General features: G+C 51.3%; 9 protein-coding genes across 9 annotated transcripts; 7 read left to right on the top strand and 2 right to left on the bottom strand.

Moving 5' to 3' along the window:
- Positions 1-1,199: 1,199 nt before the first annotated feature.
- On the top strand, positions 1,200-2,797 carry CC1G_05888 (hypothetical protein; the record flags this gene model as incomplete). Its single annotated transcript, XM_001831737.2, has 2 exons — positions 1,200-1,372; positions 1,511-2,797. 2 exons carry the CDS (start codon positions 1,200-1,202, stop codon positions 2,679-2,681), a joined length of 1,344 nt encoding a protein of 447 aa, XP_001831789.1. The 3' UTR covers positions 2,682-2,797.
- Positions 2,798-5,830: 3,033 nt separating this feature from the next.
- CC1G_05887 (phosphoribosylaminoimidazole-succinocarboxamide synthase) lies at positions 5,831-6,924 on the top strand (the record flags this gene model as incomplete). Its single annotated transcript, XM_001831736.1, has 4 exons — positions 5,831-5,977; positions 6,034-6,247; positions 6,297-6,452; positions 6,503-6,924. 4 exons carry the CDS (start codon positions 5,831-5,833, stop codon positions 6,922-6,924), a joined length of 939 nt encoding a protein of 312 aa, XP_001831788.1.
- Positions 6,925-6,942: 18 nt separating this feature from the next.
- On the top strand, positions 6,943-7,212 carry CC1G_14904 (hypothetical protein; the record flags this gene model as incomplete). The annotated part of the gene is made up of 1 exon (XM_002910881.1): positions 6,943-7,212. One exon carries the CDS (start codon positions 6,943-6,945, stop codon positions 7,210-7,212), a length of 270 nt encoding a protein of 89 aa, XP_002910927.1.
- A 76-nt stretch (positions 7,213-7,288) lies between these two features.
- On the top strand, positions 7,289-11,104 carry CC1G_05886 (hypothetical protein; the record flags this gene model as incomplete). Its single annotated transcript, XM_001831735.1, has 14 exons — positions 7,289-7,472; positions 7,539-7,653; positions 7,709-7,854; positions 7,909-8,444; positions 8,507-8,533; positions 8,592-8,907; positions 8,960-9,037; positions 9,096-9,343; positions 9,402-9,558; positions 9,617-9,652; positions 9,714-10,032; positions 10,087-10,157; positions 10,218-10,640; positions 10,695-11,104. The coding sequence occupies 14 exons, from the start codon at positions 7,289-7,291 to the stop codon at positions 11,102-11,104; spliced, it is 3,066 nt and encodes a 1,021-aa protein (XP_001831787.1).
- A 579-nt stretch (positions 11,105-11,683) lies between these two features.
- On the top strand, positions 11,684-15,441 carry CC1G_14903 (hypothetical protein; the record flags this gene model as incomplete). Its single annotated transcript, XM_002910880.1, has 12 exons — positions 11,684-11,861; positions 11,925-12,039; positions 12,089-12,231; positions 12,286-12,908; positions 12,958-13,273; positions 13,329-13,406; positions 13,458-13,708; positions 13,772-13,928; positions 14,003-14,441; positions 14,494-14,567; positions 14,615-15,016; positions 15,083-15,441. The coding sequence occupies 12 exons, from the start codon at positions 11,684-11,686 to the stop codon at positions 15,439-15,441; spliced, it is 3,135 nt and encodes a 1,044-aa protein (XP_002910926.1).
- Positions 15,442-15,918: 477 nt separating this feature from the next.
- CC1G_14902 (hypothetical protein) lies at positions 15,919-17,576 on the top strand (the record flags this gene model as incomplete). Its single annotated transcript, XM_002910879.1, has 5 exons — positions 15,919-16,393; positions 16,443-16,855; positions 16,912-16,998; positions 17,063-17,450; positions 17,503-17,576. 5 exons carry the CDS (start codon positions 15,919-15,921, stop codon positions 17,574-17,576), a joined length of 1,437 nt encoding a protein of 478 aa, XP_002910925.1.
- A 374-nt stretch (positions 17,577-17,950) lies between these two features.
- Positions 17,951-19,673, bottom strand: CC1G_05883 (LAP1; the record flags this gene model as incomplete). The annotated part of the gene is made up of 4 exons (XM_001831732.1): positions 17,951-18,200; positions 18,263-18,708; positions 18,770-19,162; positions 19,233-19,673. The coding sequence occupies 4 exons, from the start codon at positions 19,671-19,673 to the stop codon at positions 17,951-17,953; spliced, it is 1,530 nt and encodes a 509-aa protein (XP_001831784.1).
- Positions 19,674-20,024: 351 nt separating this feature from the next.
- CC1G_05882 (hypothetical protein) lies at positions 20,025-21,754 on the bottom strand (the record flags this gene model as incomplete). Its single annotated transcript, XM_001831731.1, has 5 exons — positions 20,025-20,098; positions 20,154-20,580; positions 20,638-20,724; positions 20,779-21,191; positions 21,247-21,754. The coding sequence occupies 5 exons, from the start codon at positions 21,752-21,754 to the stop codon at positions 20,025-20,027; spliced, it is 1,509 nt and encodes a 502-aa protein (XP_001831783.1).
- Positions 21,755-22,394: 640 nt separating this feature from the next.
- CC1G_05881 (rho guanine nucleotide exchange factor) lies at positions 22,395-25,655 on the top strand (the record flags this gene model as incomplete). The annotated part of the gene is made up of 7 exons (XM_001831730.2): positions 22,395-22,404; positions 22,455-22,840; positions 22,892-23,372; positions 23,426-23,808; positions 24,013-24,118; positions 24,178-24,446; positions 24,657-25,655. 7 exons carry the CDS (start codon positions 22,395-22,397, stop codon positions 25,653-25,655), a joined length of 2,634 nt encoding a protein of 877 aa, XP_001831782.2.
- Positions 25,656-27,241: the final 1,586 nt, after the last annotated feature.

Genomic DNA, 27,241 nt, shown 5'->3' with positions numbered 1-27,241 from the left:
CTTCGAACACGGAGAACTCTCGACAATCTCCCTCTGCATGCGGTTTGTTCGGGAACCTAAGAAAAATGTTTTCGTATGAGCACACTTTTCTATGTGAATTACTCAAGAATAAACGTCACCACGTCAGATTGGGCGTCAGCCCTCTCCACAGAGGCACACACGCTGATGGAAGGTGGCTAAAAATGTGAATGAAGCAATTGAACTGGGGTACAAAGGCGGGGAAGAGACGCACATTTTATGTAAAGACGATTGAACTAGGTATAGTTCGCAGCCTTGGCTATTCCTGAAATCAACTCGTGTTCAGCCGATGATGAAGCAAGTATGTAAAAGTCTCCTGTTGGGATCGGGTAAAGTTCGCGCTCCCCTAGCGTATCGGACTCGGGCGACGGGGTTGATATAGGCGTTAGGGATAGCTGGATGATAGGGTCGGCGCTCAATGGCGTATTGCCCTCTGAGTGGGAATAGCGAGTACCTCGAGGCGACGCATGCACCGTGGTTCTACCGATGTAATTATCAAATTGGAAAGTAGCCTGACACCGAAGCTGAGAACCGCCTCGATTTGGAATGCCGGCGAGGACTTGTGTTCTCACACGACCTCTTTTTGCGGGCTTGGTCCATGACACTGGTGTTTTAGAATTTGGGACTGGGTTCGAGATGGTAGGGGTTGTGAATGGTGAAGGACAGAAAAACCAAGTTAATAGAACTCTGGGTGACAATAGAATGGGCGAATGGCGAAATACAGGGCATGAAACGAGCTTGGACTCGAAACGTTCAGGGGCTGGTGGTTTGGATTAGGAAAGCCAAGCCTGGTTATGATTCGAACAGAGCCACAACATGTGAAAATGGGCAAGGGCATTGGTTGCTGTTTTCTGAGGAGGTTATGACTCGGATTGTCGAGTTGGCAGGTTAGAGAAGATATTTTATCCGATAGTGAGACATATATGGGCCATCTAAGGACGATTTTGGACGGGACTTGGACGAAAACACAGCCGCCGGACGGAGGCGGAATGACGGAGATGATCGGGGTGCCATTTGGGGACAAGTTGTGGACCCTCGTTGACTCCTTATTTTAACCCAACCACGCTTGTCTCTTTTTCCCAAGATCTTGACCCCTCCTCTTCTGCCAGTCTGGCTTCATCCATTTCTTCTCCCTTTTTCTCGTTATCTGCCCACCGCGCATTAGCGCACACTAGACAACAATGAAGGGCTGTCTCAAACGTTCTCAATCTTCCCCAGCGTCGCCCCACACTCAAAGTCCGCTGTCACCACGAAAGGCGGTCACCTTCGAGAGCGACGATTCGCTAGAGCAAGTCTTCTGGGCCGACGAGTGGGATAGAACTCCCACAGAACCATCCAGAAAGCTGTCGTACCAGTGAGTTTCTTGTTTTCCTGGCCCAATGGCCGCTGGAGGCAGGAACTTGGAAGTGCACCGCTACCGCATCACCCCACATCCATTTCCATGAGCCCACCGTATCGAGAATAGCCTTTGGAGACTGACCAGACCATCCAGGGACTTGCTTGAACTCAAGGAAATACAACTCTCCTTGCCTAGAGCAAATCAACCTGCAGATGCAGTCACCGGCCGTTTGGGCTCCCACTATCTGAAGAATGTGCCCATTGGCCTATTGCCATTGTTGCCGGACTCGTCCTCAACAGCACCACCGAGCCCCCGGTCGCCCGCCACGAGACCTACGACTTCGCCAATGTCGCCCAGCTGGGCGTCGTTCACCCCCAACAGCCGACAATGTCCATTGCCAACCTCTCCACCCTTGGGCGGCGTCGACGCTCTCCTGAAGTCACCGCATCATCCTCGACACCTTTCGCACCTCCCTCCGGCACCGACCCAGGCCCCCAAGCCAAAACCACGCTTTGCTTTCCTTCCTCTCTTGGATTCGAGCTCGCCAGATCCGCGGTCTCGCTCGCCCTCGCCCGATCTTGCCTCTGACACGGACCCCCCTACGCCATCTCTCTCAAACGCCTCGCTTGAGAGCAGCCCCCTCTCGCGTGCATCCTCATGCTCGCCCGAACCACCGTTTTTCCAACTTCCACCGCCACGGAAAAGACCCGGTTTCCACGACCCTTATGCTCCGGTGTATGGGGACGACCAGTCAGACACAGAAACGGGCTACCCTGCAATCTCCTCCACCCTCGCCAACATGCGTCTAGGGGCATCCAACCCGCCTTACGGCCATCCGTCGAAACCGCAGCAACCTTTCGGACGACCTCCGCTCACCCGCTTCGTCCCACCGCCTCCACCCGCCCCTGCACCTAAACCAACTACTTCCAGAAAGCGGAACGTCATCTACGTGAATGGAATGGAGATGGAATTGGACGATTCAGATGACGATGAACCATCCACGCCCCCCGCTGTCATCGCACCAACCCCACGTAGTCCTCCCAGAACGTCACCAGTGTCGATTTGCAGACCAACCCCTTCCTCTCCCACCCTGAAATGGCAGTCTTCGACGAGTACTGCCTCTCCAACGGAATCGTCGCCATTCTCCGGTCTACACGCACCTGTGCGTTTCAAGCGCCAAGCTCCCTCGACAAAGGGAGACTCTTCTAGCTCGATCTCGACGAGTCCACCATCGCGCCGCGGATCGATTTCATGCTCGCCACGAGTGAAGCCTCCTCATGTTGTAGGAAGCCCTAGATCGCCTGTGCTCATGCCTAGAGCCTGAAGCGTGAACACAGCTGGTCTGTCGTCGCTCTATTCTCTTCCTTTCTCTCTTCCGTTTTGACTGTCCCATTGCCACGATGATGTGTTTGCTACCCACTGATTTGACATACCTTTTCCTCTGTATCCCCCGCATCTTTTACCATATCTCTCTTCTTCGGTTTTGCTTGGGTTGACGGTGACGTATTTTGGATGGACGTCTGTACATTATTAATTGTTTATGCTCTTTTTCCTTTTTACTTAATTATCTGTCTGTCTTCGTCTGCTTGTTAGTTAGTTAGTTCCCCTTCTTCCTCGAACGTCCAGCAACTCGTCACACACTACGACGTCGACCTCACCCCAATCCCCTCCCCCCCAGAACGTTCTACTCAAAAGATGCGACACACATCACATCACACACACACACACAACACATCCTCGTCGATTATCTACTGTTTACATACATACATGTTTGCAAGTTGTTTTCTTTTATATGCTTGTCTACTTGTTGTCTGTTTCTGGTTCTTTTTTCGTCATTTTCGTGTTTCTGCCTCTTTTTAACTCGTATCTTAGTAGACGTACCATACAACATCTCGTTCTCTCTCTCACTCAGTCTCGTTATCTCCCTCTCTCCCTGTTCTCCCTCAGGTTTTTCGCATTACATTTTTTTCCTGGTCTGCACCATACCATGCATGTCATAGCACCGCCTGTAGCGTTCGTACATCATCGCCTGTAGCTCCTCCCCCGTTCTTTAGACAGTCAAATCATTGCTTCGTTGCTTCTGCTTGATTTCATTCCATCCCGCCCTCAAATTTCAAACCTCATCGTCCGTCCACTGAGACCGAGGCGAGAGGATTTGCGTGGTTTTTCCTGATCATGAACTGGGTTTGATCATGAACTGAGTTCGAACGGAGAAAGGTGAAATTTTGAATGCGATAGGTTTCGGTTTACGGGCATCATTGCAGTTGCCACTGCCAGTTGTCAAGGTGAGCGTTTGAGCGAGAGATTTTTGCGTCTCCGTTTGTTCACTGGCGGGCACACTGCACGTATGTAGATAAGATAAGGTACAGATGGCTACCAATGGTGGGCTTGGCGGGAGGATTGAAACTGCCAATGACGGTGTTGTTTTCTAAGGCTCGACGATTTCGAATTAATTAGCTACTTCACGCTGGAAGTGTAACGAATCTCTCTCGAAAAGTGGGAGCAGATCGTGACATTGGAAGCTAATGCTCTGAGCCATCATCATCCAATTCGGAACCATCCCCCTCAGCCACCTACCTGGGTATTAGGCTGAGCGCTGGGCACTTAGACTGGGCACTGGCAAGCGCTCGCTGAACAGAAGTCGCCCTAGTTGGAAATCTCCAAGACCTTCATGTCATTGTAGGTACTTTTTCATTGTGGAGCTTAGTAGGCGTTGGATGTAGGTTTTGGTTTTATGAAATGAGGATGATGGATACTCGGAGGGCGTGTTTGGTGTTTGTGGGAATGGTCCTTCCGAATCCGAGTTGCTGTGGGACATGATGGAGCACGTGCACTGTAGTATATGGGGTCGTGCTACTAGTATTAGGCGCCCGTTAATCAGAAGACCATGGCATTGGTACTTAATGACGAAAACACCGTCGGACCTGGGTCCTGAGGTCCGTACTAACGTTACGTTCCCGCTATCTCATTGTGACCCCGGAATGCTGTTAGACGTGTATGGAATGAAAGGTTTATATATGAAACTTGTACTAGCCGACTAAGGTTGGCTGTGGGATCATGTACCTTTAGGCATTCCCCATGGGAGGATGGGAGAATAGTAAGGGGAATACGGTGCGTGCTCCTGCCTCGAGGCTGCGATTTGACTCTTCCGAAGATGAAAGTTTTTCGAGAAGGCTCTGTACTTGGAAAAAGGAAGGGTGGAGGAGGAAGAAGAGATCCAGACTAAGAGAGTGCACTGCCTTTGGACATGTGTGAGTCGGAGAGACAGATGAGTTCAATTGCCTGGGCAGGTGTACATGTAAGTTACTGCAACCTTCTCGGAAGTGTATGTTCTTATCCAATATCAAATAATATGGCAGCCGCCGAGGGTGTCGGGTTGGACTTAGGACACCTCATCCAGTTCGTCCAATGATAATGGTGTGAGAGCATACGAGTACTTTTGGACAAGATAAGAAAGACGTTTGAGATATGGAAGCAAGCCCGAAAAGTCAAGTCCCGCGAGACCGTGCAATGCGACGACAGCGCGGAATTTGGATGGCGTTATTTGACTGATAATAATACTTGAGAAGATCAATTGAGCGCTGCGTCGGTGCTATCTATATCCTTGTCTTTCCGCGATCCATGTCCACGTCCAGCAAGTTCTGGTCCTTGAAGGGATGCTAAATCCATACTTGAAATCTCACAAGTGACCGGCCCTATTCAACCCGAGAAATATTCGCCCGTGTGCTATTCAGACCGCATTACCCATCTCGACATCATAATTCCGGCTCAAGGGGACAATCGTTTGCAAGAAAACCCCGTGAATTTCCCTCGCTTTCCAGTCAACCTTGAATCGACCCTAGCTCTGGCGGACGGGTTAACCAGCTTGCAACAACTCTCTCTCGTAATACCTAAATCATGTTCGGAGACTACGGATAGGGCATTACGTTTATTCGTTCAAGATCTGCCTCCCCGACCATCCTATGGAACTGACGAACTGAAGAGGATGTTGCAGGAATGCATAGACTGGGAAAAGTTGGATCGTATCCTTCCTCCCGAGCGGTTTCCGAAGTTGTCGAAGGTGGTCGTGGACGTCAAGTCCTTCGGGTTTGACCGCACTAGTGCGAGTGGGTACGAGGAGTGGATTATTGAGAGAATGACGGGGTCACGATCTAGGTCTGTTCGTATATCTGTAGACTACTAGGCATTGGTTTAGCAACAACGATCCTCTTGTGCAAGCATTTTGCTCATGATCCTCCTGTCACACCTACAGATTATATTTTGGAAGTCCACTAGTACTGTACGCATTTATCTTTCTCACTCAAGGGTCACTATAGATGAATCGACATCAGTCTGGAGGTTTGCGAAGTTGGGATAAGCGCCTGGTTCATCAATCAAGGTCAATCGCCCCTATTCTGGTTATTTCCCACACTCTGCACTTGGCATCGGAGCCGTGCCCGTACGAAGCGGAGCCAAACTTTCTCCTCGACCACCATGTCGGCGCTAATCAATACGGATTTTCCTGACCTCAAGCTCGTTTCTCAAGGCAAAGTTCGCGATATCTATGCGACAAGCTCTCCAGATCACCTCTTGTTCGTCGCCACGGACAGAATCTCGGCTTACGATGTCATCCTCAAAAATGTGTGTTCAATCGTGAAAAATCGACTCGACCGTTTCTTATGCCAGATGTGGTTCAGGGGATTCCGGACAAGGGCAAGCTTTTGACGACGATATCGCTATTCTGGTTCAAGAAACTGGCAAACATCATCCCCAACCACTTTGTTACCGACAAAATCGAGGAGATGCCAGCGGAAATCCACAAATACCGTGATCAGTTGGAGGGTAGGGCGATGTTGGTCAGGAAGGCGGAGGTTGTTCCACTCGAGGCCATTGTTCGAGGGTATATCACTGGTATGTGGAAACCTATGTCAGTATCCCGTCGTGATTCATGGCCATTCAGGTTCTGCCTGGTCCGAATACAAGAAAACGGGCACTGTGCACAAAATCCCCCTGCCGGAGGGGCTAGTCGAGAGTCAGAAGTTCCCTGAACCATTGTTCACCCCATCTACGAAGGCTGAGCAAGGTGCTCATGATGAGAATATATCACCCCAGCAAGGTATGTTTCAATCAGTAATTTTCTAGGCTCCAGGCTAAGAACTTTCACAGCTGCGGAATTAATTGGGAAAGAGCTTTACGAGAAGATTTCGAAAGTAGCGCTGGAGCTGTACACAACCGCCGCGGAGTATGCCTTGGCCAAGGGGGTTATCCTGGCCGACACCAAGTTTGAATTTGGTCTCGTGCCCTCTGCGGATGGCACTTCGAAGGATCTGATTCTTATCGATGAGGTGTTGACGCCCGATTCCTCACGTTATTGGCCGCTCGCGGGCTACTCGGTCGGAAAGTCCCAACCCAGCTTCGACAAGCAGTACTTGCGCGATTGGCTCGTTAGTGCAGGCTTCAAGAAGGGCCTTGAAACCGGCCCCGAGGGCAGGGAAGGGCAGGGTTGGGTTATCGAGGAGGACATCGTGAAGGGGACTAGAGACCGATATGCAGAGGCAGTAGCATTACTGACTGCAGATTCCAAATAAATTGAGTGTGGGTCCCTCATGATCATCGGCCATGGCGTGCCTATTGACATAGTCGTTCTCATCTTTGTCCTTATCCATGGCCAGGTAACAAAAGTGGCGGCAATCAATCATATTGTTCCCGCTGAGCGCTACGCCCAGCGCCCAGCGCCCAGGGTGAATTCGACGCTCGAAGCGGACATTTCGGTCCATCAGAACAAAGAAGATGAAGAGAGGTATGTCAAATTGGTTCGAAGATGGAACGCCAAGTTGGGGGGCCGTGGCCTCGAAGTCATGTCGGGACCGGACTAAGGGCAGGGATATGCGAATATAAAAACGGCCGTACGTGGCGGCCACAAGGCATCCTCATCCCCCATCTACAACAACGATGTCTGCAGACGATTTCACCGATGACGTTGTGTCCAATGCGACTCGGCAACTGGAAGAGTGGAATCAAGCTCATCGTCGAATCAAAGACAAGCCGCCAAAGGACAGTCGCCAATATCTGAAGCATGCGCTGAACCTCCTGCCTTTGTTCGAGAGTATTGCAGAATTGCATCCTGTCGCGAAAGGTGCGCAGTCTGTGTATCTACGTCTTGAATTAGCACCCTTATCTCTAACTCTGGTTTAATATGCAGCTATTGTCTTCAGCTTCAGGGCGATCATCAACTTTGAAGATGACCGAATCGAGAACGACCTTCGGGTTTCGGGTGTGTTATTGTCAGCGACCGACATGATGAGCGTCGTCCTGGAGTACGCTGATCTTCCTACGTTTATGGCTACCTTCGACTAATATCCTTCTGACCAGGATCGCTATCATTGCCACTCAAGAGGAGGAGGATTCTGAAGTGATCAGTTCCAACGAGGATTTGCTAGTTCTGCTTCAACGTATCCAGGCCGACCTGAAAGCGTGCGGAAACTCTATCGACACTTACTACAAGTCATCGAAGCTGGGTAAGTGAAAGATAAATTCTCCTCGGTGCAAGTGTCCTGAGGTTCCTCGTCCAGCAAAGTTCCTTAAATCGCAAGAGTGGAAAGGGGTTATGACGGAATACAGCCAGACATTCATCAACCACCGCACCAATCTCCACACCATCCTTTCCCTTCGGATCACTCGCGCAGTGGACAACCTCGGTGCCAAGATGAAGATTCTCATCGCTCAGGCATTCACCCCTCAACGTGACTGGGAGAAGAATTTGCAGAAGAAGCTCAAGGAGTATGGACCGAAGGAGAACTGGATTCACAACACAGAGAAAGTGAAGGAGTTGATCAAGCTGAGCGAGGACCCTATGATTGATAGAGGCCTTCTGAACGTCCCCGACGATCCAGCAGAAGCTGCTTCTGCAGAGCAGAGATTGGCCACCTTCATTGCGGGACTGAACCAGGAGATCAGCACGTCCCTCAGGACACTGTTCGACCGCAACATGGGGATCTTCGAGCAAAAGCTCGACTTCCACACCCAGGAGCTACAAGACTCCATTGAAAAATCGGCCAAGTATGTTGTTCGCGCGCTAGCGGGGCCGTACGATCGACTTCAACACGAGGTGAGTGGTCCATCAGTTGAAGAAAGATAAGAGACTCTTTATGCTCATGTCGGATATTGTAGGACCTACGCAAGCTCTGGAAGGAGATGGTAAGGAGGCGTCCCATTCTCTCTGGTAAACAACGGCCAATGCATTATCGCGCGATAGAATTGGATCTTCTGTGTCGAGGACAAGCTCTTCACGATCGCCCTGTTCGAATACTATCTCGACTACTTCAACAGTAAATATTCGACTCGACCCATAGGTTCCGATGAAGAGCCCAGGAAACTCTCTCAGGAGGAACTCAACAAACGTCGTGAAGATTTATGGACTCTACCCTATCTGAGCAAGTACGGCGAGAAGATCAACGAGGCGGTCGACACGGATAAGTCGGGATTCATTCGGATCAGCGAGGTCAACGTCTTCACGAGTCAAATCCCGCCCGGATGGACACTTCCTCAATATTGCGCGTACGTTGCGGTCGGTATGTTCACGTAACTTTTTTCTGCAGAAGACATCGCTGAGGACAAACCTAGGGTGGGAATACGAACTTCACATTTACCAGAAACGTCTTCAGCATCTCATGGACAAATTCTACGAAGCTCAAGCCATAGGTGAGTGTAAATGTCTGGCTATAACTTCTCGAAGGATGCCGACAATTGAGTACCCCAGTCCACCCCGACAACAGGGTATATCTGCTGTATTATCTCCAGCAGTATTTCCTCCCAATATTGCTCTCCCGAGGTCCTACTAAGTCTGAATCCGATTTTTCGAATCTTCCTAGCGCGTTCCGAAGTCGCATCCGCGAAAAGATCTCGGCACAAGACGAGCGCATGCGAAACCTGTGGAAAAAGTTCAAGTACCGGATGGACGATAGCGGGACCATTGGCATTCTGTACTCCGGTCGGGATCTCGAAACGGTGCGACCTCCATCCTCATATATTACCCAGCCGAAGTGACGAATGATGGCATTGTCAGTATATCCTCCAGCTGTTGATGATCTTCATGGAGCACACCTTGGACATCGTTGCCATTTGCAAGACCCAAAGGATCGATTTGCGTGAATGGAGGAAATTGGACAGTTCCTTGGTCGAAATCAAGACCCTGTTGCATGCTCGTATTGAAGAACTGGAAGGTATTTTCTCTGCTTTACCTACAGAATTGGCTTTGAACGAATCCTATCTTCCACGCAGGGCGATATTCATCACAGGACGGAACTGATATTCAAGGTGTGCTCTCAATCCTGCTTGCAGCCAATTGAAAAACAGGTTCTTATATACAATTTCTCAGAATTTGTGAAAAGCCATTACGGGGGGCTTCTCAGAGCTTACTACATCGAGCACTACCATAACGACGACTGCCCTGTTACCGAAGCGGAAGCGGAACAGCGCCTGTCCCACCTTTTCATCCTAGACGATTTCCCCATCCCCGAACCCAATGTTAACACCGAGGAAGTATTGGAATACCAAACATGGGAGCAACACCTCGAAGGGATGGACGAGGATTATGAAGTACCTGGCATTCCACCTCCAGTGTGGGGCGCCACAGACGAGTTTTACGGTGGGGAGTGGTCCCTCCCAGAGAGAGATCACACATACCCCTTTCACTTGTGAGTCAGGGTACCTTGCTTATCGCGTCCTATATGCTGATTGCCGACCCCCAGGACCATCACTTGCGATCTTTGCAAACGCTACCCGTTAACAACAGTGTGCTTCCACTGCATCGACTGCGATGGTAAGCTGAGTGTTGCTTGCAGTAGCACCATCTTATTAAAAATGCGCACCTGACATCTAGATTACGACGTCTGTGGGGATTGCCACAAGTTGCCCTTGTCTGGCTTTGACCCAGAGAACGTGTCGTCGCACGCCGAGGACCACACCTTGGTCCGGTTTGTGCTCTACTTTCCTCATGAATACAGGGCGATTGCCAGGGCTATTGCGGAGCATCGCCAGGAGGAACATTACTTAGTGGCCTTCCGGGATCATTTCGAGAAACATGGATATGTGACTAGTAAAGGGGATGGAGGTGACGACGAAGGGGACGACGAAGGGGACGACGAAGGTGAAGATGAGGGCGAAGATGAAGATGAAGGTGGTAATGAAGACGACGAAAGCACCGCTCCCGAAAACAGCTCGTCTGACCATCGTCTCTGCGTCCAGTGCGGAGAGGAAATCTCCTCAGAGCGCTTTTTCCAATGCATACACCAGGATTGCTTGGGTGCGTATCCTTCGGGAGGGTATGGGTGGCGTTGGCTGACCTCTGTTTGCACAGATCATCATCATTACGTTTGCCTTGAGTGTGCAGCGACATACACTCAAGGCGATGAAGATGAAGATGAAGATGAAGAAGAAGAAGAAGAAGAAGAAGAAGAAGAAGAAGAAGATGCAGTTGTCGATGAAGAGGGAAATGAAAACACTCGAAGACATCACAAGTGGTGGCACACCCTCCTTCTACTCCAGAACATCGACGATGATTTTGCGCTTTCCGACGACGATTCGGAGGCGGGCCAGACAAACGAGAGCGAGGGAATACTTGCTCAAGTCGGCGGGTCCACTCTAGAGGATCGTGTTGGTGCGGTCGAAAAGAGATTGGAAGCAGTTGAAACCGGCATTGCCGCCATGAATACCAACGTTGGAGAGCTGAAGGGACTGTTGGAAGCTTTGCTCGATAGATTGGGCTGAGGTTGCGGACGGTGTACAAGGTCAAGTAGTGGAATGCTGCGGGTGCGCTGACTATCAATGAAATCTGTAGGAGGTTATCGATGTGTACATAAGAGCGGAATACTGAGCGATCACGTAGCCCAACTCGCTGCTTCCCGAACTCTTGTCAAACGTTGTTGTGGATATTGCTTGTTCTTCAGACTCCGGAGACTCCGCTCATCGGTTCGATGCACGATTTTGAGCAGCTGTGGGGATACTGCCCAACTTCCTTTGTGCTCTGTGGACCCACATATGCCCACCCCAGGTATCCACTTTACATCCACAAGTAATTTCACGACTGGTTGCCCCAATACGAATCAGAAGTCTGACGGCTTGGGAATGTACGTCCACATATTCTTGTGTTCCGCAACTGAATTGTTTAAGGACGGTTGCAGCAGAAGGACAAGGCTTTGGCCCTGACCGTGACTCATTCCGACGTACAGTGGGCTGCATCTTGGACACACTTGTCCATTTTCAACATTGTTCCGGAAGGACGGCGGTACAAATTGGTCTGCTCTATAACTTGAAGCCGTTTCGTAGGCAATCGCCAACGCCCCAGCAATGATCCCCCAAGATTCGCATGAAATCCCCTCCATCTCCCTTAAGCACGATGAATGGTATCAAGCACATTGTCGAATCAAGGACCACCCCCCTAGGGATAGATGCGCCTATCTAAGGCACGCGCGTGCGCTCTTGCCGTTATTCGAAGGAATTGTCGAGTTACACCCCGTGATGAAAGGTCGGTTGGCTCTTGCATTACAGGTCGAAATCTTCTCATGTTCCTTCCCTTTTCCCCGTGCAGCTGTCTTTTTCAGCTTCAAAGCCGTGGTCAACTTTGAACACGAACGGCTTGAAAACGACCTTCGAGTTTCCTGTGTCTATTTTGCCGCTTCTGACATGATGAGTGTCGTCTTGGAGTACGTATGGCCTTTCGTTCCCGTTATCCTCCAGGCTTATCATTGTCAGAATCGCTATGCTCGTCCGTGATCAACAAGACCCTGGGTTCATTGCTTCTAACACAGCGTTGTTGAAGCTCCTTGAAAAAATACAAGCCGATACTAAAGCATGCGGAAATGCAATCGATAGCTACTATAACGAAGGAAGGCTTGGTATGTAATTGCCATTGGGAAGAGAAGGACCAGGTCCACTAATGGTTTTCTTAGTTAAGTTTCTCAAGGCACCGGAATGGAAGGCTGTTATGGTTGAATTCACCCAGATCTTCATTAATCATCGGATTAACCTCCAAACCACCGTCTCCCTTCGTATCGCACGTACAGTTGACGACATAGGCAGCAAGATGAAGATCCTCATCGCGCACGCGTTTACCCCACAGCACAGCTGGGAGAAGAACCTTCGAGCGAAGCTGAAGGAGTTTGGGCCTCGGGAGAACTGGATCAACGACGTGGACAAAGTCAAAGCCCTTGCCCAAGCCAGTGAAGACAAGATATTTGACTTTCAGACTCTGACGGCCAATGGTTCCCCCCAGGATTCTGTCCATTCGGAACAGCGCTGGAAGGCCTTTGCGGCTGGGCTCAATGAGAACCTCGATTCGTCGCTTCCCCAGCTGTTCGCACGGAACATGAAGCTTTTCGAGCAGAAGTTGGACTTCCATACGCAGGAACTGCGCGATTCTATTGCGAGCTCGGCGAAGTACATTGTTCGGTCACTGGCAGGTCCATATGATCGATTGCAGCACGAGGTCAGGATATCACTTCACGAGATGAACAGGACAACCAACTTATACCACGCCTTCCACCAGGATTTGCGCAAGGTCTGGAAAGAGATGGTGAGTCCCGCGCACGGTCCTTCCACAAGCTCATCTATCTCATTGACAGAACTGGATATTCTGTGTCGAGGGGAGGCATTTCGCCATCGCTTTATATGAGTACTACCTGGATTACTTCCATAGCAAATACTCGACATCCTCTTCCGGATTGGATGGCGAACCTGGAGAGCTGTCACCAGAAGACCTGGCAAAGCGTCGGGAAGACATGTGGACTTTGGAGTATCTCGAGCGGTACAGCGAGAAAATCAACGACGCCGTTGATAACGATAGGTCCGGGTTCATCCGCATAAGCGAAGTCAACTCCTTTACGAACCAAATCCCCGTTGGCTGGACGCTTCCTCAGTATTGCGTTTATGTCTCTGTCGGTATGTCGAGTTCCTGATTTTACCGACGTGGAACGTTCTTAACACGCTCGTCCAGGCTGGGAGTACGAGCTTCGAATCTACCAGAAACGTGTCCGATGCCTTTTGGACAAATTATGTGAAGCACAAATGCGCGGTACGGTTGTGCATCCGACACTGTGGTATTCATTCTGAAAAGGGCATTCAGTCCTCCCGGAGAACAGGGAGGGTCTTTTAGACTTGATTTATTGGTGCGATACCCCGAGCTTGCTCGCTCGTGGTTGCCAGAAATATCCGGACGACAAGGCGCAGCACCTTCCGGAGGGGTTCTGCAACCGCATCAAGGAGAAGATCAAGGCCCAAGACGAAAGAATGCGAACTCTTTGGAGAAAATTCAAGTATAATTTCAACGATAGAAGCATCATCGCCATGCTCTATCCTGAAAAGAAAGCGGAGATGGTTCGTAACCAGCGAGCAAAAGGCTTGTTTTGTTTCGACTTACACGCTTCATTTCCTTTTCAGTTTGTTCTTCAACTGTATACCATTCTTTTGGAGTACGCATTGGACGTAGTGCATGTATGCAGGACCCAAAGGATCGACCGTCGCGAGTGGGAGAGATTTTTGCCTCGCCTAGGCCACATTGAAGCTTTGTTGGACAGTCGGATAGAAGAACTTAAGGGTAAGTTTCAACATCTTTTCCCTCTCTCCGCTCTATTGTATGAATATGAACTCACCGCAATCTATTTGTTACAGACGAATACAAACGCAAGGGTCACTCCGACGTGAAAGGCGAGTTGTGGTTTCCGTTCCGTGGAATGCATATGCTATGCATACAATACTCACCATATTTCTGGTATCATACAGAGGCCATTCAAGGGCACTACGGAGGGATATTTCGACCCTACCATATGTGTTCTGTAGCGGGCTGCTTGCTCTCGCCGACAAAGGAAGAAGCGGAACATCATTACATGTCTGGTGACCCCCTTTCACTGAAGGACTTCCCCATTCCTACGCCGAACACCGAGCTTGACGAGATATTGGAATATTCGACTGGGCAGAACGGCACTGAAGAAACCAGTATTGATTTCGATAGACCGGAAATCGGGTCTGAGACGTCGAAACCGGATATTGGAGAGAGCCTCAGTGAAGGTGACGAAAATCCTGATTGCGTTCCACCCGCCTTTCCTTACCAGTGCGTCTAAGGCCATCTCCTATGCTTGAAAGGTCTGACGGAATAATATCAGAAACGCTATTTGCGACATATGTAAGGTCGTTGCAGGCTGCAGCCCAGCTTGCTATCATTGCATCGACTGTGACGGTAAGGTAAATCAAAGTGGGAGGCTCCCTGCTAACACGAATGTCCAGATTTCAACATCTGCGAATCTTGCTTTCGGAAATCCCCTTCAGACTCACTTCACACTGGCGGTCACGAGGAAGATCATGATCTTGTTAGGATGGTTTTGTTCTTCCCACACGACTGCGTGATCACTATCAAAGCGGCTGCGAAGCACCAACGCCGGCTATATTGGCAGTCTCGCGGATTCCTCGACGCTGAAGAACTTGAAAGCGATGGGGAAGAAGATGACGAAGACGTGGACGGAGATGGATGGGACGACGAGGAAGGTGACGGCGAAGAAGAAGGAAAAGACCAAGGAGATGAAGGGACAAAGTTGGATGTCTTCGAAATCCAGCCTGACCCCTGTGTGGCCTGCCGATCCGAAATCGCCTCGGAACGGTTCTACCAGTGCATCCACTATGAGTGCTTAGGTCCGTCTCTGATGCTACCTATCCCGATTCCTCTGACGCATGAGTTACACATCGCCCCTCTACTAGAGCCCAGACATTGCATCTGCTTCGACTGCTTCTCATCGCTGCCCGAAAACGAAGGGGAGGGCGATAGAACAGACGAACTAGCAGGAGAAGGACCCGAAAACACAAGGACCTCCCACAAGCCCTGGCACTCTCTTCTCCTCATGCACAGACTCGATCCCGACGACCCGTGGGAAGGCGTAGAAGAGGATGATGAAGACGACGATACGTTGACCACAGAAAGCGGCCATCCCCCACCTGATGATCGGATAAGCGCTCTCGAAAAGAAGATAGAGACTCTCGAAAGCAACATCAACCAGGTTAATGCCCATGTTATGGATTTGAAAGGGCTGATGAGCGCGCTGCTCGAAAGATTAAGCTGAGGCAACAATCGTAATATATGTCAAGTACTTCTTAATTCAATCACTCTTGCTCTCTATCCACAAGCCGAGGCAAACCTTTTGTGTCTAAGGACCCAAAATGAGCTAACGCTTGTACCGACTCGGGCTCCTCGCTCAGGGGTTTATGTCCATAGTGTGCTTCGGCAAACGAGGGGTGTTGGCAGGTAGGAATGTAGGCCTAGTGTGGCTTAGTGGTATCTTTTAGTATCCTATCTCTTCAGCGCATTTTGGGATAGTTGGTTGTCACTCAGTAGATGCTCTCGTTTAGGCTCGAGCGAGCGCTTACCACCTCCTATTTTTGGCTAATCATTGATCGGAACAACTAAGCATGCTTTGGCAAAACTTTGGCATGCATAACCTTATGCCGTTAAGATGCGTTTTATGTCCCAACGTTCTCCGAGCGAACCCCTACGGTCTCCTGGAGAATAGGGTCTTGATACTGTTCACAAGAACGTATCCATGACAAGAAAGTCCCAGGTCATCAAGCTTCTCGCTGCAATTCTGGTCAGCGTCCACCTCGGCATCTGGTTTTCCCGATATCGGGACTTGGGTGTCGAGTTCCAAACCCTCCTTCCCGACTTTCGTACCCCTACAAATGCTTCAAATCGCCTCTTTCCACCATCAGAACTGTGTCTTGACAGCGAATGTCTCCGAGGGCATTGGAAACGTCGGGATCCCCCTTTCGATTCCTTAGCAAGCTTCCAGGCAGAGCTTGCCGCTAATTCATCTTCCAGGTGGCATCGCTGTGCGGTTCCACCTCCTCCAGAAGGTGTAACTCGAACCGAGGAGGAGATTCGTAGGTTGGAACAAGACCGACTCGTCGAGCTCATGAACTGGGTCTGGGAGCCCGAGAGAGGAAGGATGGTACCCTATGATGCTGAGGATTTTGTCGTCAAATTACTCCAGAGGCCAGCAGGAATCATATTCATCGGGGGTATGTGTTCTATTGCTTTTGATCCTTTCCAATTCTGAAAGGTTTTCAGATTCCATTTCAGCGGCGCATGAACACGGCTTTGGCTCTCTTCTGGGAAACTCTGGTATTCGCTTCATGTCCGAAGTGGACCACCTTCCCTTCTCAGGCCGACCCCACCTCAGGCAACATATTTTACGACCAGGGGAGCCCATGACCCTCAAACTACAGAGGAGGGCAGGGGTCCCAGATTCACGCCTTCGCTATCCGGTTTTCACGATTATCGAGGATCACATGTTGATCCACGAGCCCGAAATACGACGGATCACGGAGAAGTTTGGAGCGTCGTCCCAGTATCATTGGTATCATAACTTCAAACGGGTCGAGGGGTGGGAGGACTATGTGAAAGCGATTTCGAGACCGAGGGTGGGAGAGGAAGACACCGTGACTGGTGACACGATGCTAGTCATGAACGCGGGTGCACATGTAAGTTCATGTCACTTTCTGTCCGGCAGGTTCTAGCTCAATTTAAACCCGCCCAGTGGTCCCGTGCGGAATTAGCCATGCTTCCAAGTAGGGAATCTGACGCCGCAGAACAGGAACGAGTAACGGCGAGCTACCGGGAAATGGTACTGTCATGGCTTCGACTCAAATCCTGGACCTACCTCGCTCATTAAACACGCCCCGTCGCAGATGAGACTACTTGTCGACCGTCTATCACCCATCCCTAGGCTATCCGTCTACTACCGATCAACAACGCCAGGGCATCCCAACTGCGGAAGCAAACCTGTCCCATATTCCAACTATTCCGCAGCGGTAGTTGGAGAAGATAACCTCGTCGTGCAGCTTCTAAAGCCCCTCAAAACGGATCAGGATCGAAAATCGAAGAAACGATGGGACTGGGACTTGTTCAATGTTCACAACCAACTTTGGCGAGACGAAATTAAGAGGCTGCAAGCGCTCCAAGTCGAAGGAGACGAAAGTGACGAATCGAAAGCCCGGTGGTTCTTCCTCGACTTCTGGGAGATGACATTGCAAAGGCCAGACGCCCATTCAGCACCTGGAATCGATTGCTTGCACTGTAAGCACCTTTCTTGCTACTGTATCAAAATTGCTAAACACGCGACTTGTAGGGTGCTTACCAGCGGTGCACATGGAATGGACTTACTACCTATACCACATGGTTTATCTGCAAAGCATGTATTAGCCAGGGCATTAGAATAGTTGGTGGTGTCTGTTTTTCCCTTAGAACTGAGGAGCCTCCTTTTCCGGTGACCTGAGTTGACGATAGCTGACACCCTTCATAAGGGTTTGGTCGAGGAGGTTGTTGGCCGATGAGCTTGAGCCCAGTGTCAGTCAGTCTAACTGACCAGTCATTGATACGACTCTGGCCATACACTACCAAAGTGTTCTAGCCACCTACATTGAAAAGACGTAGCATGAAAGACAGGCTTTTTGTATCAGCTGGTTTAGGTCTTCGTAATTGTGTCCTTGCAGCAGAACTGACCTGGATACACTGTCCGATATATACTGCGCCTTCTCGCAGTCAGGACGAAGCGTGAGGGGGATTTGATTGACCAACTACACGTAGGAGACAGGATGGTTACAAGCAAAATGCCTGCGCTCCTCCCAGGACATCCTGGTGATAGGAAGACTGGCCACCGAGGCTCGCTGCTCCCGCGGGATACCGTCCAATGAACGAGCGTATATAGCGATGGAATGAGCCGCAGCCTTGGCATTGTTGACCCAGAAGGGAACGTTCAGGTTATCCACTGTGTCGCACAACAGGTGGTAGCACTTGTCGTAGGCAACGCCAACCTCACCTCCCCACCTGTAAGGTACATCCGTCAGCACGAAGAAAAACGGAGGATGGTGGAAGTTCTTCGGACGTACTGCTCGACTCCTTCTGCTGTTTTCAGACCCGAAGCGCCTGTGAGAACACCGCCCACCGGAATTCCGACCTGCAAGAACGGATCGTAATCGCTTGACCCACTAAACGCAGCTGCGGCAGTCTTCAGTCCCCTCGCCTCATACCAGCCCTGATACAACTTCTCGATCTTATCGCTTCCCGGAGGACCTACAAGACCGAACGTGCTCCCATCCCCGTCATGCACAAAGTACGCCGCATTGGGTGAGGCGAGCATGTCAAAGTTGAGGTATAGCGCAATCTTCTGGCGTTCTTCATCCGAGAGGTTGGAAACATGATGTTCGGAACCTACGAGTCCGAATTCTTCTGTTGTCCAGAAACCGAAACGAACGGCGTTGTTGACGCGGTACTTGGTGAGATGGAGTGCGATCTCGAGGACGGCGATGGTTCCCGATCCGTCGTCATTGATACCCTGCGGGGCCCAAGTCAATGTGTTCGCTCTGACCATGGCCAACGGAACGACTAGTACTTACAGGACCAGCGGGAACGGAATCGCTATGCGCTCCAGCAAAAACGATGTTATCCTTGTCTCCACTCTTTGACGTGGCGATGACATTGCTCGAGTACCGAACCTCAGTGAAGCCAGTCGCTTGGATCTTTCCCACCACCTCTTCGCCAGCCTCGATGGCAGCTATCAACGCCTTTCCTTGCACACCTGAGATACCGCCAACTGGAACGTAAGGGCCTATGACGGGCCGACTAGGCTGGGCCAGTGACCCTCCACTCCCAAAGCCTGCGTCGATGTTGTTGTAGAGGATGGCACCGGATGCGCCGGCTGCACCCGCCAAAGCGACCTTTAGTCCGTACTCGCACTCGCCGCGCTGGATAAGGGCGATGCTGCCCGCTACTTCGTCGGGGAAATCCGCCTAAATGGTTGAAGCAGCAAGTCAGCCCTTGGGTGTATGAATAAGGTCAGGTCGTATGATCGGTACTCACAGCAGTGCACCCAAGAGCATTAACAGGGACGATGGGAGCTTCCACGTCCCCCGCTGGACCATACGTAAATGGAGCAGTGGCATACTGCTCCTCGCCTACGAAGAACTGCACTCTACTCTCCGAGTACTGCCAGGGGAACGTCTCGAGGTAGGTGTCATAGTACCCTGTCTCGTCCAGCAACTGTTTGATATAGTCAACAGTGGCGTTGTGGCCGAGGGACCCGAATGCGCGATTCCTGCCGATGCCTGTGCTTGTGAGGTCAGCGAAGGCATCGAGTTGACGGGCGTGGGCGAGGAGGTTGTGCGCTGAGATGGAGGCCTGGAGTTCGTCCGAGTCGACGAGGGGGCGGTGGGGTCCTGCTTGGATTTCCTCTGGCGTGGCGGAGATGAGGTAAGGCCGAAGAGATACTAAAAGAGCGATGAATGGGAGTGGGAGCTTCATGGTTGGTTTTACGGCGACCTTCTCGTTTCTCTTGCTCTCTTAAGGTTTGGAGGGGTGGAGAAGTTGTGTTGGGGATGGCGGCATTATGTTGAAAAGAAGGTCGAGAAGCTGATCTTCCAAGGCATCTGCGAAACCGTATGGGTCGTCGCAGGAAGTCACAAAGTCGATGCTTCAATTGAATCGGAAATTAGTATTGCACCATTCGAAGCACGATAAGATAAGAAGGCGAACCTAGATCGGCTGGAGTACTGGAAAACGAGTCACTGTAGAAGGTTAGGACGATTCAAACCAAGAGACCACAAGACATCAATGGATTGGATCCCTAAATTGAATCTATATTCTCCCAATAAATTACTGCAAATCCTCTAGATACAACAGATGATACAGATGTCGAGTCCATTCTGAATACATGGCCGGCAAGCACCCTGGAACGATTTATGAGCAAATAGCGAGCAGAAGGATGAAAGGGGCGACACGTACAATGCAAACAATCGGAGTGCGCATCTGGCCTTTGAAGCGCCATCTCCCAAAAATCTACATACAGCCATTTCGGTCCCAGCCCCGCGCCATCTAGGTCTTCTGGGTCTACGCCCATCTCCAAGGTTGTCTTTGTTTTCATCTTCCTCTCCTCTTGCAATCGCGCGACCTCGGTCTTCCACAGCCCGTTGTGAACGTTGAACATATCCCAGTCCCAGCGAAGACGGACCCACGCTGGTCCGGCCGCTTCTCCGTCATCTTGAGCCCATTGTTTCACGTTTTCAACGTAGGTGGCCTCAGCGTTCCGTGCTGCTTCGTAGTTAGGATAGGGGAATTTCTTTTTCCTGCAGTTAGGGTGGGCGGGACTGGTGCTTCTGTAGATAATTTTGAATTGTCGAAAGACGGAAAGCTTTTCGACGAGTATTCTCATCTAGTCATGTGTTTGGTTAGGTGACGAGAATGTGATGAGATTGGAACGGCGGCGTACCATATCCTTGTACACCTCTGTTAACAGACGCTGCTCTTCCGCAACGCCCAGATTTTGGGGCAGCATATGGAGCGTACCTCTAGACCACTGGACAGATTGTCAGGCCTTTCCAAAAGCAGTTAGTAAAGGGTTGGGACGTACGTGAGCGCCGGTGTTCACGACAAGAATCGTATCCGCAGTAACACTATCCTCCTCCCCTTCCCGCGGTCTAGTGATATCCGCAAGATAGTCCTCCCAACCATCGACCCGCTTCATCTTCAAATGCCATGTAAATCCCTCTTCAGCACCGTGATTTTCTGTGATTCGTCGGATATCTGGGGGATGAAGCAGCATATGGTCCTCGATTATGTTGAAGATGGGGTACTTCAGCCGGGAGTCGGGTACACCCGCGCGTCGTTGGAGTTCATAAGTGAGAGGGTCGTCGGGGTGCAGAATGTGTGGTCTGATTCCTTCGGTTTGGTTGCCGTTTATCACGACTGGAATCCTTTGGAATTTGATACCTCCTTGTTCGAGGTAGGAGCCGAATGCGTGTTCGTGGCCTGCTGACACAGAGTCTAGAAAGAGACGTGTCAGAGTCAAGCGGCAGTTTGCTGGGCGTTTGGCACATACCTCCCATGAATATTATGCCTGCCGGTGCTTTCAGCAAGCGCACGACAAAGTCCTCCGCGTCGAATGGGATCTGCTCTCCGGTTTCTGGTTTCCAGACCCAATTCATCATGTCGACCAGCCTCTGCCCTTCAAGCTCTTTCGTTTCCTCCTCCGTTCTCGTCACTCCTGGGGGAGGGCCATCAATGGGACACCTATGCCACGGAGAGCCGCCTTTAGCGAAAACCTCCTGAAACTCTTTCAAATTTGCAAACTGCGGCTCTCGGGGAACCCAACGACCCTTCAGACAAGCATTGTACCGACAGTACTTGGGGTCAATCCTTGGTTTGCCGTCCTTTGTCAAGCCTTCGTTGGGTATCACTGCTGGGGGCTCATTAACGAAATCGGCGCCGACGTTGTCCAATCCCGATGACCAAGGAGATTCGAGGTAGCGTTTGAATGCGAGAAAGCTGAGGTGGAGGAAGACGAAGAGGCCTACGAGGCCCAAGAGCCTGTTGAGGACCCTAGCCATGGTGGCTCGTGGAAAGATGGATGAGCGCTAGAATATTCATAGCGACAGGCCCGTGCGTAAGTGAGGATCAGTTGGATGGAAATGAGCCAGGATGCAACGCTACATGTTCGGATCAGAGGAAATCAATCCAAAAACCCCTAGCTATAGATGGAAAAAAGCTGTGCTGCTGTCGACGTCTCGCGGCAGCAGGTATCTTTATCATGGAAACAGGTCCTGTGGCACTTTGTCCACAGCTTGGTGGCTGAAGCAAGCGGAGAAGTCTAGATCCAAGAGAGTGAGGGTGAATTTAAGCGCCTGTACAATTTCAAGCTCAGATGATGGTCCTGTGTCGGACCGTGAAAAAGATGCAAAGTCCGCTTTTGTCGTGCTCGCCGTTTAGAGCGGCGTTGCGGGGCATCATCCCTGACGTCGACGCCGTCGAGCTCGATGAGCTCACCATCTTTAATCTCAGAATCAACCGCCGGCTTGTAGCCTCTCAGATCGCTAAGACTCTCTGAGGCTCAGACTTTGTCGTTGTGAGAGTTCAGACTTCCCGAATAGGGCCTCTCGGGCGTCGTCGTTCTTGTCGTTGAGGACGGTTTCAGTTCTTGGTTGGGTTATGATAAAAGGGTTTACAGCGTAGGGCTCTCTTTCTGCAGTCATGTCTTCAGGTATGTTCGCTGTTGCGGTCTGTTCTGTCGATGCTGACCATGGCCCGTAGGCACGTCGTCCGTCGCTTTCCCCGGCTCTGACCCCGCCATTAAGCAGATTGCTCAGCCCAGGGGCCCACATCTGCCCTTCAGACGGATTTCACTCCCTACAGCGCCTACCCCACTTCATAGACATAGCGTGGTTAGCGTTGCCTCTGCAGATTCGGTCCCTGAGGATGCCGAGGCGCAGCAACCATCTCGCCCTGGTGGGCTGCGAAGCCCAAGCCGTGCTCGACCCCTGTCTGTCGAGTCGCCTCGGAGGAGGACCAGGCGACGCGACTCGAGTGTGAAGCCAGCCATTAGCGATGCTGCTCGGGCACAGAAGCGTCGCAAGATTGTCGACGAGCTTTACGAGACGGAGAAGGCGTATGTCGAAGGCTTGGATCTCATTTATTCCGTGCGTAGTTGATCTTTAATTCCGTCATCCCAAGCTAACGGCGGTCTGTAGCATTTCCTAGCTCCCCTTATCGAGTCATTGGACACCCCAGAACCTATTCTCAACAGAGCCACCCTAACAGCAACATTTTCCAACTTTATCGACATCTGGAACTTTCACCGCTCCTTCTTTTCCGCGTTGGAAAAGTCAAGAGACTCTGTCACACAACTTCTTCTATCCCATTTCCCTTATCTCTCCCTCTACAACCCTTTTATTACACAGTTCTCGTCTATCATTTCCTCCCTAACCGATCTCGTTACCGTTCCCACTCTGGCGAGACCAAACCCACAGTATAACGCTACCTTTGCTGCGTTTCTGAAGGAAAAGGAGGCTGACCCCCGTTGTGGAAAGCTGAAGCTACGAGACTGGCTCCTCACCATTGTTCAGCGGTGCCCTCGATATCTCCTCATGCTCAAGGATCTTATTAACAACACCGACCCGGATGATCCTGAGCACGGACACCTGACTGAAGCTCATGGCTTGGTCTCTAAAAGTGAGTACAGCTGTAGACCCTTCTTGTATTCTCACTAATCCCGTTCCGTTTAGTCACTCTGGCCCTCAATGCTTCCTTGCACAGTCACGCTCAAACACTCGCCCTACTCGCCCTGCAACGCTCGACGTCTGGGTTGCCATTCCAACTCATCTCACCCGGTCGCACCCTGGTCAAGCGCGGAACACTCATGCAAGCAGAACGCAATGCCTCACCTCGCCCACGCGAGTTCCTCCTATTTTCCGACTGCCTCATCTGGCTCGCCTCAACCGATATCGCTGGAAACTCGTGGGACTGGGAATGGAGCATGAGCGGGTGGAGTAGTAGCAGTGCCAATATGAGCAACGGGAGTGGTAGCAACCACTCCTCCGCGATCTCCATGCCGAGACCCGTCCCACCTCCCCTTGTCAGGAGTCGCAGCAAGAGCGAAGCTGAACTCGTTCGTGTTGGGTCGGAAGGGCATCCTAGCTCTTTGCACGCGTCGTCCACCGAGTCCAGTGCTCCTTCGACCCCCATTTCGCCTTTGACTAGGGCTGTTCTGCACAGGAGGTCAAATCAGTTTTCAAATCCTCCTCCAGTCCCTCCTCCACCGACGTCTAAACGTCGGTCCATGGGGTCTTCTGACGAAAAGTGGGTTTACAAGGGTCGGACTGACCTCGTAGACTTGGAGGTCACAGTCGGGTCTGTGATAGGAGAGGAGAGACGGTTTGAGGTGCTCAGTCCGGATGGTAGCTTTGTCGTCTACGCTGGTAAGCCCCATTGACGTACTCTCCAGTTGCGTTTTACCTGACAGCGCCTTCCTTCTTAGCCTCTGAAGACGAGCGGGAAGAATGGGTTTCTTCTATCCGTCAGGCTAAAGCCCACCTACTCGTCACGCTGAACGCGACCAACCCCAACTCCACCCTGACATCGTCGTCATCTACCAATCACATCCGAAAGTCACTGCAAGCACTCCCCTTCCATCCGTCGGACGACCGGCTTGCTGCCCTTGGCTCTGAGGGCAATCACAAAGTGCTCACCCCCATCTCACCCAAGAAGGCAAAGGGCCTGGTTGGCAAGAAAGACAAGAAGGTCGAGGTACGCAGGAAGGTCGACCATTGGGTTCCACCTGTTTGGATCCCCGATGGGAGGACAAACGAGTGCATGCGATGCGGAAAACTATTTGGGTGGAGAAGGCGAAGGCATCATTGCCGGCTGTGTGGGCGATGCGTATGTGCGGATTGTTCTGGACGCGTAGGTTTCCCTGTTCGTGGTGTTTTCTGTCGAAGCTAACAGCACATCACCTAGACTTTCTTCATCGCTGACGCCACTGGCAAGGCCGAGTCTACAAAGCCGGCCCGTGCATGTGATGCTTGTTATGAGACAGTTTTCCCGATTGTGGAAGAACCCTCCGCAGAATCCTCAGCTTCTGGAAACGACGCCAAGCCTCGTGTTGCCACCGACACTATCTCTTCGTTGTCGAACCTCCCAGCATGGGTCTCGATGCCCTCGATTCCTTCATCCAAGCAACCAACGCCCCAGGCCTTGATGGCCATCGACGTCACCTGTAGCCCTGATACATCGGTCGAGGTCCATAACCCTCATCCTGGCAGGAACGTCTTGCTGGAGGATGAAGGTATCTTCGAAGATGGCCATGATGACCGCTCGCTTCAGGTGAAGGAGCGCAAGGGTGTCCTTCGGGTTAAACCTCACCATAAGTTGAAGAGCTACCACCAGATTTTGGAGGACTTCGAGGCACACGAGGATGATCATGATGGGAGTCCTGTTCGAGCGAGACCCGAGAGCAATCGTTTCGATTACGATGAATCGGATGGGTTCCCAGTCAGCCATGGAGGTATTTTGGAGGAGGAGGAGGACAAGGTGGTGATGGAGGAGGTCGCTTTGGAGGAGGATGTGGAGGATCAGTATCCTCATCTGTTCTTTACTCCGCCTGTTTCGAATCTTCCCTCGCCGCTTTCCTCACCTCGGAAGAGGAGGGAAGACACGGTTAGGAAGAGCCAACGCTACTCCCTCCCGGCCCTCGCCTTGCAAACGACACCGATTACCGCGCGTGCATCGATGGTCATCGAAGACGATGTTGATCTATCGAGGGATGGGGACGAGACGGCGGCGAGCCCGAACCGAACGAGGAGGTATTCCATTGTGATGTCGCCTGGCAAGTCGGGTGGGAAGGGAGGTTCGGAGGTTGGAAGGGAGGAGGATGATAATGCTGTGTCTAGGAGCTTGGCGGTGGACAAGCTGAGCGAGTTGTTGCATCGGCATTTGGGAAGGGATCCTTCTAGTTGAGAGGATAGGAGCGGAGGTTTGGGGCTTAGGTCAGGATGCCTTTCTTCGCGTTTCTGTTTACTTTTGGCTCCGCTCGGCATGATGCTTGAACGTTCAATGATCACGATTGTGATGACTTTTTTTAACTCTAGATTCCTCCTCATTTTGTTACTTTGTGTATTATTCTATGTATGTATCCACTATTCTTTCCTTGTGTTCGGATTGGCTTTTACTAGCATCCCTTCGTTGTTGTACCTCTCGTCATACCCTACCCATTTAGGCGCCCAATGAATAATAATTGAAAAATAACTGAAACGCTGAAGTTAAACGTTGAAGGTGACGTTCAAGTTGTCCCTAGACGCCAACGACACTCGCCATGGACTATGGTGAGGGTTTATACGACCGGTTCTCTCGGGGGGTGATCCCAATTTGTCGCAGGATCTCGCGGACTCTTTCGGAGCTGCCTCCGAGTCCGAGTCCGTATGCGCCAATAACGAGACGACGCCTCTCCGAGGGGTGCCTTGGACTGTATGCAATCCTGGCCAAGTCGGTGGACTCGGGCGTTTCATCTCTAGGCGCCGAAACCAGGGAGGATCGATTTGATGGGATGTGGGACGGGCTTGGCATTCATTTGCGTAGTAGCAGCTAGTAGTAGTAGTACAGAGGTCTTTGTCCTGGCGCAGAGTGCCTCGTCCAGTGTACAATCTCTTTACCAGTGCTGCTAGCTGTGTTGAGTTGAGCTGGTCAGTCTTTTTTATTTGAGAGCGGCAGCTCAAAGTTGTTTGGGGGAGAGAGGCACTCGGGATGGGTAGGTGGCAGTTAGGCGCCGGATCATTGACATTTGAGAACTTGAAATGAAATTGATGTACATACATTCGCGTAATGACAATGGCAAGCTAAGTAGCAGTGATTGATTCTGTGGCAAACACGCTGTAAGTATGTATAAGGGCGTTCATTCTGTGGACTTCTATAAATTCATAGCGTACCGACGTTGTCCAGACCTCGAACTTCCAAAGGTGCTTTATCCTTATCCTTCCATCCCCTCCGGGGCCTGACTCCAACTTCGCCATGCCTTCTCTCACCTGGTCCTTCGAAGACTCGTCCCCTTACTTCACATACACTGGAGCAGCCTGCAGGCTGGCGGTCCACTACATTCTGTAGGAATTATTATAATATAGTGGATACAGGTATCACCCCTTTATTATAATGCCATGGTTGCCCGTATAGCGGGGCAGGCGCGTGATGCCCAGCCACGCCCAGCCCCTGATGGACCTGCCAGGTATGGACTGAGCAGATCCTCCCGTCAGACAGATCAAAGACCTCCACCCCAAAGGAGGTACGTCCCCGGTTGGGGCCCGCCCTCGTGCGCGCCACTTCCCAATCGGGACCCACGCGCCAGGGACTGTCCCGAGTCTCAGCTTTGATGCTAAAAGGGGGTTGGGAAGGCGTCACCGGGACTGTGACTTCCCGCGTCCCGTCTGGGACCCCTCCGTGCTCGCGGGAACGACACGTGTTGCTGCCAAAAGGGGTTGGGATGATGTCGTCGCCCCACCCGGGATTCTCTGTGACGCACATCAAAACATGCGCATCAAAACATGCAAAGCGCC

Source organism: Coprinopsis cinerea (genome assembly GCF_000182895.1).
Source record: "Coprinopsis cinerea okayama7#130 chromosome 7 map unlocalized cont3.7, whole genome shotgun sequence".
In the NCBI taxonomy this organism is placed as follows: domain Eukaryota; kingdom Fungi; phylum Basidiomycota; class Agaricomycetes; order Agaricales; family Psathyrellaceae; genus Coprinopsis; species Coprinopsis cinerea.
Note: the sequence above shows the minus strand (reverse complement) of the source record. Positions and strands in the feature narration are given on the sequence as shown.